Source organism: Oncorhynchus gorbuscha, linkage group LG12 (assembly GCF_021184085.1).
Source record: "Oncorhynchus gorbuscha isolate QuinsamMale2020 ecotype Even-year linkage group LG12, OgorEven_v1.0, whole genome shotgun sequence".
NCBI lineage: Eukaryota > Metazoa > Chordata > Actinopteri > Salmoniformes > Salmonidae > Oncorhynchus > Oncorhynchus gorbuscha.
Genome location: NC_060184.1, coordinates 26,388,064 through 26,407,145, shown reverse-complemented (window position 1 = coordinate 26,407,145; position 19,082 = coordinate 26,388,064). Strand labels below are relative to the sequence as shown.

Below are 19,082 nucleotides of genomic sequence, written 5' to 3'. Positions count from 1 at the left end.
TATAAGCACTCCTGAGATCCAGTTTAGTGAAGAACTGCGCTCCGTGAAATGATTCCACTGCCGTAGCAATGAGAGGTAGTGGGTAACTAAAACCCACTGTGATGGAATTTAGACCTCTATAATCAGTACACGGACGTAAATCACCATCTTTTCTTCACAAAAAAGAAACTCGAAGAGACAGGTGACATGGAGGGCCGAATGTACCCCTGTCCCAGAGCCTCGGTGATATAAGTTTCCATAGCCACCTTCTCCTCCTGGGACAAAGGATACACATGACTCCTGGGGAGTGCAGCGTTAACCTGGAGATTTATCACGCAATCCCCCTGCCTATGGGGTGGTAATTGGGTCGCTTTCTTTTTACTGAAAACGATAGCCAAATCGTCATACTCAGCTGGAATGCGCACTGTGGAAACCTGGTCTTGACTCTCCACCGTTGTAGCACCATGGAAACCCCTACACACCTGCCTGAACACTCATCAGACCACCCCTGTAGAGTTCCCTGTTTCCACGAAATCGTAGGATTATGAATAGCTAGCCAGGGAATCCCCAGAACAACTGGAAACGCAGGTGAATCGATAAAGAACAAACTAATTCGCTCCTTGTGATTCCCCTGCGTAATCATCTCCAACGAAATTGTGGCTATTCACCAGCCCTGACCCTAATGGTCGACTATCTAAAGAGTGCACGGAAAAAGGGGCGTCTACTTTTACTAACGGAATCCTCAACCTCTGAGCGAGTCCGCAATCTATAAAGTTTCCAGCTGCGCCTGAATCTACCAAGAGGTTCTAGTTACTTGTTAGCTCTTATTCTTATCCATATTTTTTAAAAACTGCACTGTTTTTTAGGGGCTCGTAAGCATTTCACTGTTGTATTGGGTGCATGTGACTAATACAATTTGATTTGATTTGTTTTATTTTTCCTTGTCTGCCACCTATCCCTGCTTTGTCAGTCTTGATAAGCCCAGTGTATGCACTTCTGGGTGAGGCTGTGGCTGTGGTGGAGTGCATGGCAGATCTGAAAGAGAGATGCACAAACAGACAGTAAGTATACAGCTCAACAACATGTCTGCGTGTACATCTGTTGGTGTGGATGAGCATATGCAATATAATTCTGAATTACCTCTATCCATCTCGGTATCCTCAAAAGTTTCTCCCTTCACGGCCAGTGTAGTAGGAACTGGTGCAGCCGGTAGATTAAATACCACAGCAGAGGACTGCTGTGAATGCAGCTGAACTGCTGGGGTGGCAGATCTAAAAGAGAGAGGCACAATTTTCTTAATTGACAATAATCATACAACTAAATAGACTGAATGAGTGTAAAGGCCTAGATTCAATCAGATCAAACGTTAACCGGCGATAGCCAACACCCGCATAGCTGATGTTTTGGTGGTGTCTGAGGTGTAACTGCGTTGGATCTGTCAAATCAGTAAGCAGCAGCTCTTGATCAGTGTCACAAAACTACACCCGTCCTACTCACGTTACAAGTTCAGAACCAGAAAGTACTTTCACTTTTTATTTCCTTCATTACAGGTTATGAGAATCTATCATCTGAGGCTGCAGCAATATCCCTTGACTGTACCTGAAACGATACAAGTGCTATCTGTGGAACAGAAGAAGAATTCCTCACTACCGGCAGACTGTCAGAACATCATTTCTAATAGTTATCTATGTGCGACTGATAACAGTGTGGAAGAGCTGGTCATTTTTAAAGGACTTTGTTAATGATTACCTTGACAATAGGACAATTGAATATTATTGTCTTGCAGACAAGTGAAATATGTTTGAAATTATTTTCCTTATGAGTCTCCTCCTAATACAGGATGTGGGTGGTGTTTCCATTTCTAACACAGAGATTATTGGTACTAATTGGGGTAAGAATGTGTAATGAATTTCCTCCTCTTCTTCCGAAGAGGAGAGGCGAAACGGATCAAAGGACCAATACGCGGCGTGGTAAGTGTCCATGGTTCTTTTTAATACGTTAAGGTACACATGAACAACTGACTACAAAAAACAATAAATGTGAAAACTCAAAACAGTCCTATCTGGTGCAATCACAGAGATAGGAACAATCACCCACAAACACACAGTGAAACCCAGGCTACCTAAGTATGATTCTCAATCAGAGACAACTAATGACACCTGCCTCTGATTGAGTACCATACTAGGCCGAAACATAGAAATTCCCAAAACCTAGAAAAACAAACATAGACTGCCCACCCAAATCACGCCCTGACCATACTAACTAAATACAAAACACAGGAATATAAAGGTCAGAACGTGACAGTACCCCCCCCCAAAGGTGCGGACTCCGGCCGCAAAACCTTGACCTATAGGGGAGGGTCTGGGTGGGCGTCTGTCCGCGGTGGTGGTTCTGGCGCGGGACGCGGACCCCACTTCACCATTGTCTTAGTCCGCCTTATTGTCCGCCTCCGTGGCTTTCTCACCATGGCAACCCCTCTAAATGACCCCACTTCACAGAGGGGCAGCTCGGGACAGAGGGGCAGAAGCTCTGGACAGAGGGGCAGGGGCTCGGGACAGAGGGGCAGGGGCTCTGGGCTGAGGGGCTCTGGCGCCTCTGGGCTGAGGGGCTCTGGCGCCTCTGGGCTGAGGGGCTCTGGCAGTGGCGCCGGACAGGCGGGACGCTCCGGCAGCGGCGCCGGACAGGCGGGAGGCTCCGGCAGCGGCGCCGGACAGGCGGGACGCTCCGGCAGCGGCGCCGGACAGGCGGGACGCTCTGGCAGTGGCGCCGGACAGGCGGGAGCACCTGCAGGGAGGAGACAGAGAGACAGCCGGGAACGTGGAGCTGCCACAGGAGGCAGCGGAGCCGGACAGGCGGGACCACCTGCAGGGAGGAGACAGAGAGACACCCTGGTGCGTGGAGCTGCCACAGGAGGCAGCGGCGCCGGACAGGCGGGACGCTCCGGCAGCGGCGCCGGACAGGCTGCACAACGAATTGATAAGCCTGGGACCAGTGCTCCTGTTTCCACTAGATAGACAGCCACAAAGTAAAACCTACTTGGTATCAGGGTTGTGTTGCTAACATGGCCATTTTTTTCTAACTCATGATTTTATTTCATGTAGGATAGCAGCCTACACAAGAAATAACTGATATTAAAAGGCAATGTACGGTAGTTGCAAGGTAAAAAACGTATGAAAAAAAACACAGCTTAAAACCTCAGAGCTCTCCCCTACTTTGTGCTATTTCCGCCTGAAGACATACCCAAATCTAACAGCCTGTAGTTCAGGCACAGAACCAAGGATATGCATATTCTTGGTACCATTTGAAAGAAAACACTCTGAAGTTTGTGTAAATGTGAATTGAATGTTGGAGAATATAACACAATAGATCTGGTTTAGATAAAATGGAAAAACCACACGTTTTTTATTTTTATATCATCTTCTTTAAAATGAACAAGATAAAACAAAAATTCAGATAGGATGATGGGGATAATTTCAGTGAAAAATATAAGAGGGCAACAGTACTTGTGCAAAGTGTCAGAATGATAACTTCCAAAATCAGTGTGCTACATGACATTTATCATGAAGTCACCCAGGTGTTCCACACAAGTAGCCCACATGTACCCAAGTGGCCAAATTGGTGAAGGTATACATTTTGAACCAAATAACTATATACAAAAAAACAAAATGGTATTCTAACACCCCCCCCCCCCAAAAAAAGTGAGAGAAATAAATGGGGGGGAAAAACAGGGCAAAAAAATAATTATTGATCAAATATATATATATATATATATATATATATATATATATATATATATATATATATATATATATATATATATATATATATATATATATATATATATATATACACATTTACAAAATAACATGGGTAACTATTTACACACTTTCAATATTTGGAAGACCCTCAGTCCTCTATCAAATCAAATCAATTTATATAGCCCCAGCCTAAAACCCCAAACAGCAAGCAATGCAGGTGTAGAAGCACAGTGGCTAGGAAAAACTCCCTAGAAAGGAAAAACCCTAGGAAGAAACCTAGAGAGGAACCAGGCTATGAGGGGTGGCCAGTCCTCTTCTGGCTGTGCCGGGTGGAGATCACAGTGGTTGTAGAGGGTGCAACAGGACAGCACCTCAAGACTAAAAATGAACAGTTTAGGGTTCCATAGCCGCAGGCAGAACAGTTGAAACTGGAACAGCAGCAAGGCCGGGTGGACTGGGGACAGCAAGGAGTCATCATGGCAGGTAGTCCTGAAGCATGGTCCAAGGGCTCTGGTCCTCCGAGAGAAAGAAGGAGAGAAAGAGAGAGCAGACTCACACAAGACACCGAATAAGACAGGAAAAGTAATCCAGATATAACATACTGACCCTAGCCCCCACCCACTACATTAGAGGGAGCATCAAGGAGTTTGCTGGCTACAGCACCACTGCACCAAGCCCTGTTCCTTCTGCTCCTGCCACAAGTGTTCATCTGCACAAATACATTTGCGCAGGCATGGATGTGCCTAAGGGCCAAAAGTATATATATACATACACACACACACAGAGAGACATAGGCTATGGTCGTTCTTATACAAACAAACAGACCTTCACTCACAATGACTAGCTAATGTGTACTTTACCCATTTCATTACATCTTTATATATTGCAAATCAAATGTAAAAACAATCACAAATAATATTTTATATTAATTTAATTTCAAACAACGGCATTAGCATTGTAGTGGCCAATAGATTCAAACATGACACGACCAATAACTTTTTGAATTCAATGATAGACTTTTAATACACCCCGTATCAGAAGCCGGAGAGCCCCGCAGGACTCACCCCCTTTCCAGAGCTCTGGCTCCAGTATTTATCCACATATTGCATATGAGCCCATCCCATAAGTAAATTACTTACATTTACATTTAAGTCATTTAGCAGACGCTCTTATCCAGAGCGACTTACAAATTGGTGCATTCACCTTATGACATCCAGTGGGACAGTCACTTACTTTACATTCCAATCTGTACATTCTGCTTGTTCAGCCCAGTAACGCCCACATCTGCTTTCGGCCAGATTATATGATGTCAAGACCTTTCCCTTGACCTAAAGATAATAATTTACATCCCTCCTTCCTGTGGCCTGTGCTCAGACCCTGTAATTAACTCTGTGTCCCTATTGTGTGTGTCTCTAGATTTTAGTGTGTTCAGCTGCCCTGGTCGCCTTCTCTCCATATGGTTGTCTAAGATCAAACAGACTTGTGTCCCCTGTGATGTGACCGATGCCTGCAATCCATCAGTTAGTCACCTGGCCGACCCCGTCCCCAGGCAATCCATCAGTTAGTCATTGACTGTCCAGCTAGCCTAAGCATCTATGTGTCTGCATTTTTAGTGTCCCCTATGACCTTTAACTTCTTCCTGCCCTATACAATACAGAATGCATTTTACCAGAACAGAACACATAAGTGTACCTTTTTCTCTTTTGTTATCAAATCATGTATATAATTAAATCATGTATATAATCTCTCCCTCAGCATGAGAGCAATTTACCAGTCCAATACAATGTCCTCTCCGTTCAAAAAATATGCCTCAGTTTCAGTCTTCAAAATGGAGTCTTCAAAAAAGCAGATGCCTCACTTTCACAATGAATCCCCTTTAAAATTGTTTCTACATTTGTATATCTAGCCTTAGAATTAGCTTTCCTTGACTTATTCGCCATGATGTTGGATAAATAAACAGCTGAAGATGCAAGTCACCGAAATACTGCTGTGCGTAATAAGCTTTGCTCCTTCGAGGTAGAATTGTCAATGGCGAAAGAACGGTCCTTACGCCAGCGTTTAATGGAAAGGTTTGTCTTACAACAAAGAATCATGGGATATTACCGTTTACCTATGCTCATTGGCTATCTACCCCAGCTAGATTTCAAGACGATCAGTGGTCATTGGGTTAAAAGACAGACAATCAACGAGACAGTGGTCATATAATTGGTGCACAATGGGCTCGTCGCTTGTTGTCTTCCAATCGTTTTTTCCGAGTCAATATGTCCCGCAAAATGACCCATCCTTTTGGTTGTGTTACAAACAAACAGTTGATTGCAAGGAAACCAAACATGACTGGATGAAGTCAGGGAAAGTCTGTCTATTTTACGTTGGATGTTATGCCGAAAGTTGAATGACACGAAATTCAACAAGATAAGCGTTCACAAAATGTTTTGTGTTAGTCTATAAAAAATGGATTTAACCGAACAAAAGACCATTCATTGTGTAACAATGAGCCTTGGGATTGCAACCAGAGCAAGATCTTCATAGGTAAACAATTTATTTCAATGCAATCTGTGATTTCGTTACGCAAGTGCTAGCTGAATAAGTAGTTTGATATGGGGGTCTGTGCTCAGATAATCGCAGCGTATTCTTTCGCAATAAATAATTTTAAAAATCTGACAACACAGTTGGATTTGCAAGATTCTAGGCTTTCAAACCATGTGAGACACTTGTATTTTCATGAATGTTTAATATGACTATTTATGTAGCGATCACCTATGTTGTCGAATTTAATCCCGCTAACGGGTTCGGTGCGCAGAGAGGTTAATGAAAACCATCTAACCTCTACAGCAGAGCGCTTTCTACACACCCACTCCTTTCCACACGCCCAGACTTTCCTTTCGACTCATCCACTGCCTTCAGTTCAACACACCCACTCCTTTCCACATACCCACTGCTTTCCTTTTGACACACCCACTTGCCCATACTCCGATCGCCATATTGAGCTGCAGATTCCCCTTTCTCGTTCTGAGATCACTCACTCTAGACTAATGAAATACACGTCATCAGGCTACCACCACAGAGATACTGTAATCAACAGCTACCACCTCTTCACTCCCTCCTCACACATGCTGTATGTTTAACTTTCTCTTATAATCAAACAGATCAACTGGCAAGAACAGCTACAAGGTATTACATGTTTACTTTTTCAAATACATCACAAACCAACTTTGCACTTGTTGTTGTTGAGTGGATGTCAAGGGAAATGTAAAATATTACGCTGTTATTTATGCATTGCGATACTCCTCTCCAGAGTGGAATGTCGCAATGCACTTGGGATATGTGAGGTGAAAGGCGTGAGATACATCACCATGACAACATGAGATACATCACCATGACAACATGAGATACATCACCATGACACCATGAGATACATCACCATGACACCATGAGATACATCACGCTGGCATAGATGTCCTCTTTTGGGAAGGTCACCACAGGCATGGTTCCAATGGCCAGTACGCAGTTGGTTTCGCAGAGAATCGCGACAGGGCTGAAGAGTGGTCTCGCCTGAAGAAAGGTGCTGGAGTCTTCTGCAGACCTACACAAACACAAAGAGAAAAACAAATATGTCCACAAAGACAATTCACACTCTTTGTATGTTATGGTTAAGTAATGAAAATTCTAATACATGCACACATTTCTTACCTCAAGGATGTGAAGCATAGCCTCACTTGCATGTCCTAACTTATTCAGTGGAGCCACAGGTGATGGGAATATATCTGGTAAAGCCTTCATCATGGCGTTCGAGTGCTTCAATACAATGTGATTTTCTGGATTTTTAAGAAGAAATATCTTATTAGACAAAAAACAAACATATATTGCCTTTATTTAAGATATTTAATCCAACTTTGGTTTCAATTTTTGCAGTGGAAGCCTGAATTATTCTAAGACAAATCAACGTTTCAGATAATTCATCTAGTACTGAAAGCCTAAGCTGTAGCTAGCTAGCACTGCAGTGCATAAAATGTTATGAGTAGTTGCCTCAAAGAGAGAAAATGACAATAGTTGAACAGTTTTGAACAAATTAATTTCTTCCAAAATTAAGGAGAATAGAGAGTGAGATAAATTTGGTTGTATTTTTTAAAACTTTCATTTTCACTTAGCTAGCAAATGGAGCTAGCTAGGTTAGCCTAGGGCTATTGTGGTGACCATATTACCGCCACACCAGCAGTCATTTTTCACCACACCAGCAGTCATGAGTCCTTCTGTAGCTCAGTTGGTAGAGCATGGCGCTTGTAACGCCAGGGTAGTGGGTTCGATCCCGGGACCACCCATACGTAGAATGTATGCACACATGACTGTAAGTCGCTTTGGATAAAAGCGTCTGCTAAATGGCATATATTATTATTATATTATGAGTCATGACCACAGTAAAATTCCACGTAACCATTGAGTCATGGTAATCTCCTTTTATGCAATCTGGACATGTCTTTGTAGTACCCAACTTGCTAACAACCATCAGGTCGCTAATGGCCTGGTACTCAGGGCTATATTGTCCCTCAACCACAAATGTCCCTCAACCACAAATGCATTGAAAATCACATACAAAACTTATCATCAAAACAGTAGGCCTATCGTACTTTTAAAACTCACCTCACTATGATGATCCATTTGAACAAAGAACTTCAACAGCAGGTTAAAACAGTGTAAAACATGTTTTCTGTGGATGTTGTTTCAAAGCCTAATACATGGACAGTGCTTTCTAAGGTGATGATTCATTCAAAACGCGTATGAGCCCAAGCCCCCCCCCCCACACACAAAAAAATGTTGAATTCAAATTATGATTGTGCCATTATACAATACATAGTCTACCACATAATGTACATGGCAGAAAAAACACAAAATTGATTTAAGATGTCTTTGGTACATAATTGGTCTAGCCTATACTCAAAAATTAAACAATTTGAGTAATCACCATTGAGTGTGGACTGTATTGTTAGGAATACTGGATGGGCTGGTTACCTTATGATACACTCCAAAATGTATATCCATGAGTCTGGGAGAGAAAGTTTAGGCCTAGGCAATGCTGTTGGTTCATTGATTGTGCATGGCGGCTTACAGTTATGCTACAATTAGTGAATTTTTATTTGATTTTGAATATCCTAGTAATAGGGAATCTTTTTTATATTTTAATAATTAATTGATGACACTTTAGCTATACAGAATATTTCCCCACCATGCATTTCCTCCTCTCTCTCCTTTATTCATTTCTTGAGTGTGCAGATGGGCTGTCAACAGTTTAGTGAAATCGTGTAGTGTTGCTATTGATGATCCCGAACATATTTCACTTGATTTCCCAAATTAAGCACTGGGCTTCAGGAACAGGGTTGGAGAGCCCATGGCATACAGAGTTTGGGCAGAATATCACCTGTCACGCAGTGAGAGCATGCTCTTAAAACAGTGATTGATGCTTGGCGTGAAATAAGTCTATATTAAGCACATGATCTGTTATAAAACCGAAGTAGTCTACAAAACGGACCTGCGGGAAAGCGCACAGCCTCCATTCAATGGGCTATTTGAGTGTATACTGATAGCACACTTGATGAGAGATACACACTTGATGAGAGAACAGCTGTGCAGCCTAAGGCAAGGAACAGAGCACAAGGTTTTTTTTTCTACTTTCTCAAATCCTCAATAGCCTATATTCGCATCATGCAGCCAATATATGTTTTGATTTCTAAGACATTCTAATGTTTATATCATTCAAAACTAAAGTTGCCAAATAAATCTAAATCTAACATATAGGACCTGCTTCAAATTACAATTTTTCACTCAACTTCGCCACTTCATATGTGCATCTGCTCTGTAATGGGAAAAGTATCCTTTCTATTTTATTCAGCTAAATTTAATTATGTTCTTCTTACTATCAAATCTGAAACAATTAAATAATGACATGGGACTTCTAAGCATGACATGGGACTTCCAAGCATATCTTTTCAGCTAAATGAACAAGTCCACAGCCTATGGCATGGAGCATAACCAGATAACATAGGCCTAATGTCAGAGTCGAGTGTATAGGTGGCAGGGAAGTCAGGCGCAGGAGAGTCAAACGGAGTGTAAATGGAGTCTTTTAATATAAGTCCACTTAACATGCTCCAAATACATACATACATACATACATACATACATACATACATACATACATACATACATACATACATACATACATACATACATACATACATACATACATACATACATACATACATACATACATACATACATACATACATACATACATACATACATACATACATACATACATACATACATACATACATACATACATACATACATACATACATACATACATACATACATACATACATACATACATACATACATACATACATACATACATACATACATACATACATACATACATACATACATACATACATACATACATACATACATACATACATACATACATACATACATACATACATAAACGAACATGGGTATGAGGAACCGTTGTGCACCTATGCAACATAAAACAACACTTGACATAAAGCAATCTCTGACAAAGATATGAGGGGAAACAGAGGGTTAAATACACAACAGGTAATGAATGGGATTGAAAACAGGTGTGTGGGAAGACAAGACAAGACCAATGGAAAATGAAAAATGGGATCAATGATGGCTAGAAGGCCGGTGACGTCGAGTAATGAATGGGATTGAAAACAGGTGTGTGGGAAGACAAGACAAAACCAATGGAAAATGAAAAATGGGATCAATGATGGCTAGAAGGCCGGTGACGTCGACCACCGCCCAAACAAGGAGAGGCAACGACTTCGACAGAAGTCGTGACACCTAAAGTAGGCCAACTCATATTCTGTTCATCTGAAATACATTCTCTTCATTTCGTGAGATGCTAAACCTGTTTATATTAATTCATGTTCAATTACCGTGAGAGCAGCAATCGTTTGCATGACAATAACTGGCTGACAAAATTGAATGACCACCACAGCCCTAGTTTAGCTGTCACGTTGGTATAAAGGGAGCGGGAGACAGGTGCAGGAATGCGTAATAGGGTTTTTATTGACCCAAATTACAGCGTGCCATGTCTCCCGCGTGCCATGTAAACTCACACGACCAAAGGACATTGGAACAATCATCGACCTCGCAATGGAGAAGCAAAGGGCACGTTATTACAAACACAATCAGTAAGGAATTGGAACCAGGTGTGCGTAATTTACATTTACATTTAAGTCATTTAGCAGACGCTCTTATCCAGAGCGACTTACAAATTGGTGCATTCACCTTATGACATCCAGTGGAACAGTCACTTTACAATAGTGCATCTAAATCTTAAAGGGGGGTGAGAAGGATTACTTATCCTATCCTAGGTATTCCTTAAAGAGGTGGGGTTTCGGGTGTCTCCGGAAGGTGGTGATTGACTCCGCTGTCCTGGCGTCGTGAGGGAGTTTGTTCCACCATTGGGGGGCCAGAGCAGCGAACAGTTTTGACTGGGCTGAGCGGGAACTGTACTTCCTCAGTGGTAGGGAGGCGAGCAGGCCAGAGGTGGATGAACGCAGTGCCCTTGTTTGGGTGTAATGACCATAGGTTGACCGATTAATCAGCATGGCCGATTAATTTGGGCTGATTTCAAGTTTTCATAACAATTTTTGGATGCCGATTATGGCCGATTACATTGCATTCCACAAGGAAAGTGCGTGGCAGGCTGACCACCTGTTATGCGAGTGCAGCAAGAAGCCAAGGTAAGTTGCTAGCTAGCATTAAACTTATCTTACAAAAAACAAATTTCTTCACATAATCACTAGTTAACTACACATGGTTGATGATATTACTAGGTTAACATATAATCGATGTAGTGCCTGTTAATTTATCATCGAATCACAGCCTACTTCGCCAAAGGGGTGAAGTTTTAACTAAAGCGCATTCGCGAAAAAAGCACAATCTCTGCATGAATGTACCTAACCATAAACATCAATGCCTTTTTTAAAAACAATACACAGAAGTATATATTTTTAAACCTGCATATTTAGTTAAACGAAATTCATGTAAGCAGGCAATATTAACTAGGAAAATTGTGTCACTTCTCTTGCGTTCATTGCACGCAGTGTCAGAGTATATGCAACAGTTTGGGCCGCCTGGCTCATTGCGAACTAATTTGCCAGAATTTTACATAATTATGACATAACTTTGAAGGTTGTGCAATGTAACAGCAATTTTTAGATATAAATGTAACAGCAATATTTAGACCTTGGGTTGCCACCCATTTGATAAAATACGGAATGGTTCTGCATTTCACTGAAAGAATAAACGATTTGTTTTCGAAATGATAGTTTCCGGATTTGACCATATTAATGACCAAAGGCTCGTATTTCTGTCTCTATTATATTATAATTAATAAGTCTATGATTTGATATTTGATAGAGTGGTCTGACTGAGCGGTGGTAGGCAGCAACAGGCTCGTAAGGTTTTACAGAAATCTATCTAGTAGCAGCCACCACAGCCATTTTAGAATGGCAGTGTAAGCCAATCAGCTCATTTGTTGTTCAACCCTATGTGCCATTCCATAATGGCTGCTGTGGCTACTGGTAGCTAGTATGAGGACTAAAAAGTTTTCTGCGAAAACGAGCAGTATTTCAATCTTCTTGATGGAGAATTGTGGATAAAGGTAACATTTGTAGTACAATGGCATTTCCCATCCCTGCATTGAGGTACGTTTTCTGACCAAATCTGCCGCAGGCTCCATGGTGTCTTGATGAAACCATATTTGCGTTCCGACCTCAGTGTAGGCAGTGTAAACGAGCGTAACTGTAGATGGTATCTTCTGGCAAAGACAAACACTACAGTATCAATTCTCCATAATGCATACCCTCCTTGAGATACCTTCATTCCCGAAACACCCACTTTGCGGAGACAACAAATGAGATTCTCTTCGCATTCACCTCCACTGTAAAAGGGACATTTTCTTTCAGCCAACCAGTAGGAACAGGTTTGTCTTGAGCAGACACGAAACAGATTTGAGATCAGCTACATCCGTACATGCATTTCCCCACATGGCCCCCAAGCATTATAGCTGGTCCAGAGACAGTGTCTAATTAACAATTCTGTAAAATAGATAGATTAGATTAATTTACAACTTTCACTTTCTTGTTTCCTGTAAATCACAAGGTTAAATAAAGGCAAGAGAGGAGGTGGGTGGGAGACTGCATAGTTTATGTCAGAGAGATCTGTCATAGTCAGAATGAAAGTGAAAGATGACTTGAAATATTTACATTGTCTGCACACTGGTTGTTATATTATACAGTAAGATATGTTTTGTTTCCCTGTCTGTTACATGATTCATTAACAAATGTCTCTGTTCACTCCCTTACAGATCCACAATGGAACGTAGAGGTGATTATTTGAACCGGACACAGACCTACCACTTATTTTATAGAATGTTTGAGGAATGTTTAAGGTCAGATCTTAACTTAGTCTTATAACTGTCTGGGCAGTGAACTAAACCAAAACATTGCTACTTTTAGTTTTAGAGTCTATACTTGACTTTTCTCTTTTTTCCATTATAAAACAGAGGTGACAAGGTTGATGAAGTACTACACCATCACCATCGTGCACCTGGCGACCTGGTTAGCGTGCACTGCGCCCGGCCCACCACAGGAGTCGCTGGTGTGCAAGGATATCCCTACCGGCCAAGCCCTCCCTAACCCGGACGACACTAGGCCAATTGGACCTCCCGGTCGCGGCCGGCTGCGACAGAGCGCGAACCCAGAGTCTCTGGTAGCACACCGGGAGGCCCCTGTATTTATTTTCTTAGTCAACCTTGTGTTCTGTTTCGTTGTGTTCTTGAACGTAGCCGTGTCTTTGATTTTTGTTAATTGATTTCACCTGTGTTAGTTACTCACCTGGTCTCATCAGCTCCTTATTTAGTTCAGTTCATACGTGTTTGTGCCTTTGTCAGGTATTGTTTGTTTTGACTCTACTAAGCCTTTTCCTAGCGCGATTGTGAGAACCAGTTATAGCCTTCAGTCTTAGTTTTGATTCACAAGCCTGTTCCCTTACCTGTGTATGATCATTGCCTGCTTGTGACCACGATTTCTGCCTTCTGTGAAGGTGAAAAAAATACCTGCTGTGCTCTGCACGTGAATTACAATACCCAAGGCAGTGTAAACAAGCACAGCTGTAGTCGGTATCGTCTGGCAAAGCGAAACACTAAAGTATTAATTCTCCATATTGCATACCTTTTTTGAGATTACGTCATTCCTGAAACGCCCTCTTCGCGGACACAACAAACAAGATTCTCATCTCATTCACCACAACTGAAAAAGGGACCTTTTCTTGCAGCCGACCAGTAGAAACTGGTTTTGTGTTGAGCAGACTCAAAACAGATTCCAGATCAGCTACTTCTACCCTACATGCATTCCCCCACATGGCCCCCGAGCCTTGTAGCTGGTCCAGAGACAGTGTCTAATTAACAACAATATCACAATTGAATCACTAATATGTGATTTCTGTATGAATAATACTCATAATGTTAGTGACAAGTTATGTCATTTTTTATTTTATTTTTTACTTTTACAATGAATGTTAAAGGGGCAGTTGAAAAAACAGGTGATCCTGCAGTTCTAAAAGCCTACTATAGTGTCTCTTGAATATGAAAGTGAAACTGTTTCTGATAAAACCATCTCTTTTCCCTCAAGCTGTGTACTTTTTCACTTTCCTCTGGACATCAAAGAAGGTAGTCAGATTTCCTTTCAGTAGTTATCTTCCAAAAGGAATTCACACATCATTATGGTTCAGTAAGTCAATTTACCTGCTTACATTTAACACTAACTGACACATGATACAGTTAAAGGCGGATCTGATCTGTGTAGTTTTTGTTCAATTGATATCCACACTTAAACATTGAAAACTGATAATTTCCGAATTGATTTTTTAATCTTTTTCCACTAATTGGTCTTTTTGAGAAACAGATCAGCTTTTATTTCAATATTTGGTCTAAACTTTAGAATTCGTGTGCTTGTTAAATGAGGTCATTATGTTGCAGATGAGTTGTTCTTAGGAGATCACCTGTCTGAAAACTCATGCATTGCTCATTGTTCACCTTTCATTGAGTTCTTATTTAACACCACTATGCTTTATGAATAAGTCAAATTGATGTGGTGTGTATAGGCTACTGGTGCAGACAAGAACATATAATGGGGTTTAAGATGCTAGTTATATGGGTGTAAAATAGATGTGAGCAATTCACTTTCATTTTCTTGTTTTCTGTAGATCACATGGTCAAATAGAGGCAAGAGGGGAGGTGGGTGGGAGACTGCATAGCTTATCTAAGTGATATGTTCTAGTCAGAATGAAAGATGACTTGAAATATTTACATTATATGTAAATACAGACATTGTCTGCACACTGGTTGTTATATTATACAGTAATATATGTATTTTATTGTCTGTTACATGTTAATACATATTTGTTCCCTGTTCACTCCCCTTACATATCTACAATGGAACGCAGAGGTAATTATTTTAACAGGACACAGACCTACCACTTATTTAAATAATGTTTCAGGCCAGATCTCAGATCTTTCAGGCCAGGCTTATAGTTGTCTGGGCAGTGATCTAAACCAAAACATTGCTACTTTTAGTTTTAGGGTCTATAATTGACTTTTCTCTTTTTTTATCCATTACAAAACAGAGGTGCCAAGGATGATGAGGTACTACACCATCACCACTGGCAATACTATGGATTCCCATGTCCAATTTATGAGACAACTTGGAGGAGGCTTCACTGAAGTGATGTCACCAGAGCAGAGTGATGTCATCATGGCTTTCTGTCCCATCGTCTCTCGTGCTGGTACTGATATTGAGGCAGCACTGCAGCAGATTCCAGGTAGCCAAACCTCAAAGCATCCTCCAAAACTATACTACTGTCAATTTTACCTCGTCTATCTCCATATCAGTTGATCTAGATAGAACATGTATCAAGTGGCAAATGACATGAATAAATGCATTGTCCCTCATTCTTTTGACAGAGGGTAAAGATGTCATTCTGGTAGTCCTGCATCACTATTTTAACCCAGAATGCACTGTACCTGACAGCAGCAGACTAGTGACCAGAAGTAATGTAATACTCACAGTGGATTGTCTGTTCCATGAGAGTAAGGGAGGACTACTGAACTGTCCTCGCAACAAAGCAGCAGTTGGTAACATTCTGAACCGGCTGAACAGGAAGCCAGAGGTAGTTCACCCATGTTCTATGTATATCTGTCATTCAGTCAGGATCATTCATGAATTGGACACACAAACCAGACTCAGCTGGTTAACAAAAACAGTACATGCAAAAGCAGACATTTTAACTGAAGCATTTTATTAGACAGGGTCCAAGAGTGTAAATAATTTGTTTTCATTTAAATATGAGTATTTGTTATTTTTAATGAAAGTATATTGAACTACTTTATTCAGTGTATTGCAATATTGTATTCATAGGTGGTAGATATCGGCATGGACATCCCTGATCACAGAAACAGGCCAGTATGTATATTTTCATTTTAGGAGTTGCCACTTAACAGCTGACAACATTACCAACAATTGTTAACCACTATATGATCTCATATTTTAGTCTGATACATAGTTTATTTTTTTACAAAGTTTATAGAGATTTTTTATGTCATTTGTAACCTCTCTTTGCAGCATACATTTCTTCAAGGTAAGTACTAACCATAAATCAGACATTAATATGATGTATATGTCCAATATCTACATTCCTTTGTCATTTAAGATATTGGGGGATCAATCAAATAAGCACAGTGGACTACTAGTGTATTCTTCCCCTTGAACTACTTTTGATGTAATACAATTAAAAATATAATGCATTATATCTAGATAATTCACATTATGTCTACATTTTCTTCATATTGTCTATGTCTCTATAGGGATGTCAGGAATGGTGAGATTCTTCATATTTGTGGTTGGCAATACCTTGGGTGCTCATGTGGATTTGACAAGACATCTCGTCATCAGAGGAGGCTGTACTGAAGTGATGCCACAAGAGGAGAGTGACGTCATCATGGCTTTCTGTCCCATCGTCTCTCGTGCTGGGACTGATATTGAAGCAGCACTGCAGCAGATTCCTGGTAATCTAGTCAGGGCAGGTTCAATCCATCCAAAATTCATTGGAAAAGGCAAACAAAATAAAATGGTAATGAGGTGAAGTGTATTTTGTTTTCCTTTTGACAGCTGGGAAACCTGTCATTCTGGTAGTACTGCACCACACCTTCAGCCCAGACTACACTGTACCTGACAGCAGCAGACTAGTGACTAGAGGTGATGTAATACTCACAGTGGACTGTCTCTTCCATGAGAGCCAGGGACTATTGGAGTGTCATCGCAATGAAGCAGCAGTCAAAGAGATTCTGAAGAAGCTTAATATACATCCTGAGGTAATAACTCATCACCGTCATTTTTTCTCGCATCACTTTGTTAGTTATGTACAATGAGAGCTAAAGATAATGTTTTAATATTTCTTTATTTTACAGACCGATTCTGGATCTGTCTGTATGGGTCTGCTCATGGTATGAAAAACCAATGCAAATGACAAAATACATCAGCATTATACTGCATTATACCCTCTCAACCAATTTTCGTATTGGGATTTTTTATAGTTTTTATTCAGAGGTCTACATGTTGCTTGTAAATGTAGTAAATATACAGTACAACCTCCATACTATTCTGAAGGTTCTGAAGCCAATATGTCTTTTTTCAATTGTTTTAATTTCCAGATGGTGTGTTCCTGGATCCTTGATTGCATCAGGGCAGTCAGGCGTTGTAAGTCCATCATTAAGTAAAGCTCAATTCTACAACATTACACTATTTACAGTTGCTTATGTTCACGTTATATTCATAACTAATAACTATGTAATCCATATATGTAGATTTGGGTCATTATGACATATTTTTATAGAGGTTATATTGTTTGCATTTCAGAAACATTGACTGTATTGTGATAATTGTACTTTACTGTAGCTAACTGACATACAGCTTTTAATGTTTTCTACTCTCTTACAGGTTGACAGAGATCACCATTTGCATGTGTTGTTGGGCTCATTATGTTTATTGTTCTTTTGTGTTTGGTGGTATCTTTGATTGTTTCTTTCTGGAAACAATGAGGTTTATCATAATAACCTAATGGAAATAGAGCAAGTAGGTCTAAACATCAACAGAGGAATAAACTGTAGAAATTACACAGACAACACAGATAAACTGATTTAAATATACATTAAAAATAATGAATAAAGCCTAATAAAGCACCTACTCTACATCTATCTATCTATCTATCTATCTATCTATCTATCTATCTATCTATCTGGATAGTATATTAGTTTAAGATGGCATGATGCTCATGTAATATTGTAGGACTACTCTGATAGTATATTCTGTGTTGTCACTTTGTTCTGCTTTGACTGCCCTTCTTTTAAATATTAAAGTCATGAAATTTCAGTTGCTTTATGAGTGTGTCATTGATGAAGCACAAATAGTCATCAAATCTAATCAAATGTATTTTATATAGCTCTTCGTACATCAGCTGATATCTCAAAGTGCTGTACAGAAACCCAGCCTAAAACCCCAAACACCAAGCAATGCAGGTGTAGATGCACTACATGCGCTCAAACAACTTGGCTACAATGTAGCCACCTACTGATTTAATTGTTTGATACATTTACATTGTGAAATGTCTACCCGTACAGTACACTTCCCTTAGCAAGGTGACCTTCCATTTCTCGCTGTTTCAGTCTCCCTCTGTCATTCCGACCTTGCCGTTAAGCTTGTTTACACTGAGCTGCACTAAGGTCAGAACACAATCATGGTTACATTAAAACACAGTGGAGTCCACGTGAGACATAGGTAGGAAAACGTAGGGGTGGTATGTGCTAGGGGTGTGCCGACATGGCCATACTCGTATTTGTAATTGTATCTGTAAATTGACAGTTGATAGTCATATCGGATCGGATAACAGTCGTGATAAAAAAACGAAACTGTTTGAATATTCCCGAGTAGATGTTTGGAAAATTCCTCCCTGTACATTCTCACTGCAAAAAAGCTGCAGATTAGGAGCAGCGAGCGGATGGGTGCTTGTCACGCCCTGACCTGAGATATCGATGTTTTATTTTTATTTTGGTTAGGTCAGGGTGTGACTAGGGTGGGTACGCTAGTTTTGTATTGTCTAGGTTTTTGTAGGTCTAGTGGTTTTTGTAATTCTATGTTGGCCTGATATGGTTCCCAATCAGAGACAGCTGTTTACCGTTTACATATTTAGGTAGCCATTTCCCTT

At 40.5% G+C, this 19,082-nt stretch overlaps 1 protein-coding gene and 1 long non-coding RNA gene across 3 annotated transcripts; both read left to right on the top strand.

Moving 5' to 3' along the window:
- The first annotated feature begins 10,540 nt into the window (after positions 1-10,540).
- LOC123990444 lies at positions 10,541-13,471 on the top strand. Its single transcript, XR_006830639.1, has 3 exons — positions 10,541-10,600; positions 13,132-13,151; positions 13,330-13,471. It is a non-coding gene; the product is annotated as an uncharacterized LOC123990444 (long non-coding RNA).
- A 135-nt stretch (positions 13,472-13,606) lies between these two features.
- LOC123991627 lies at positions 13,607-18,250 on the top strand. Of its 2 annotated transcripts, XM_046293256.1 has the most exons (11): positions 14,425-14,554; positions 15,252-15,271; positions 15,450-15,644; positions 15,787-15,992; positions 16,241-16,285; positions 16,445-16,460; positions 16,687-16,887; positions 16,991-17,193; positions 17,290-17,325; positions 17,533-17,578; positions 17,819-18,250. In XM_046293256.1, the coding sequence occupies exons 1-11, from the start codon at positions 14,547-14,549 to the stop codon at positions 17,821-17,823; spliced, it is 981 nt and encodes a 326-aa protein (XP_046149212.1). In that variant the 5' UTR covers positions 14,425-14,546; the 3' UTR covers positions 17,824-18,250. The 2 variants fall into 2 exon arrangements, with proteins under 2 accessions (XP_046149213.1, XP_046149212.1); XM_046293257.1 differs by lacking the exon at positions 15,252-15,271 and having other exon boundaries at positions 13,607-14,554; positions 15,448-15,644.
- Positions 18,251-19,082: the final 832 nt, after the last annotated feature.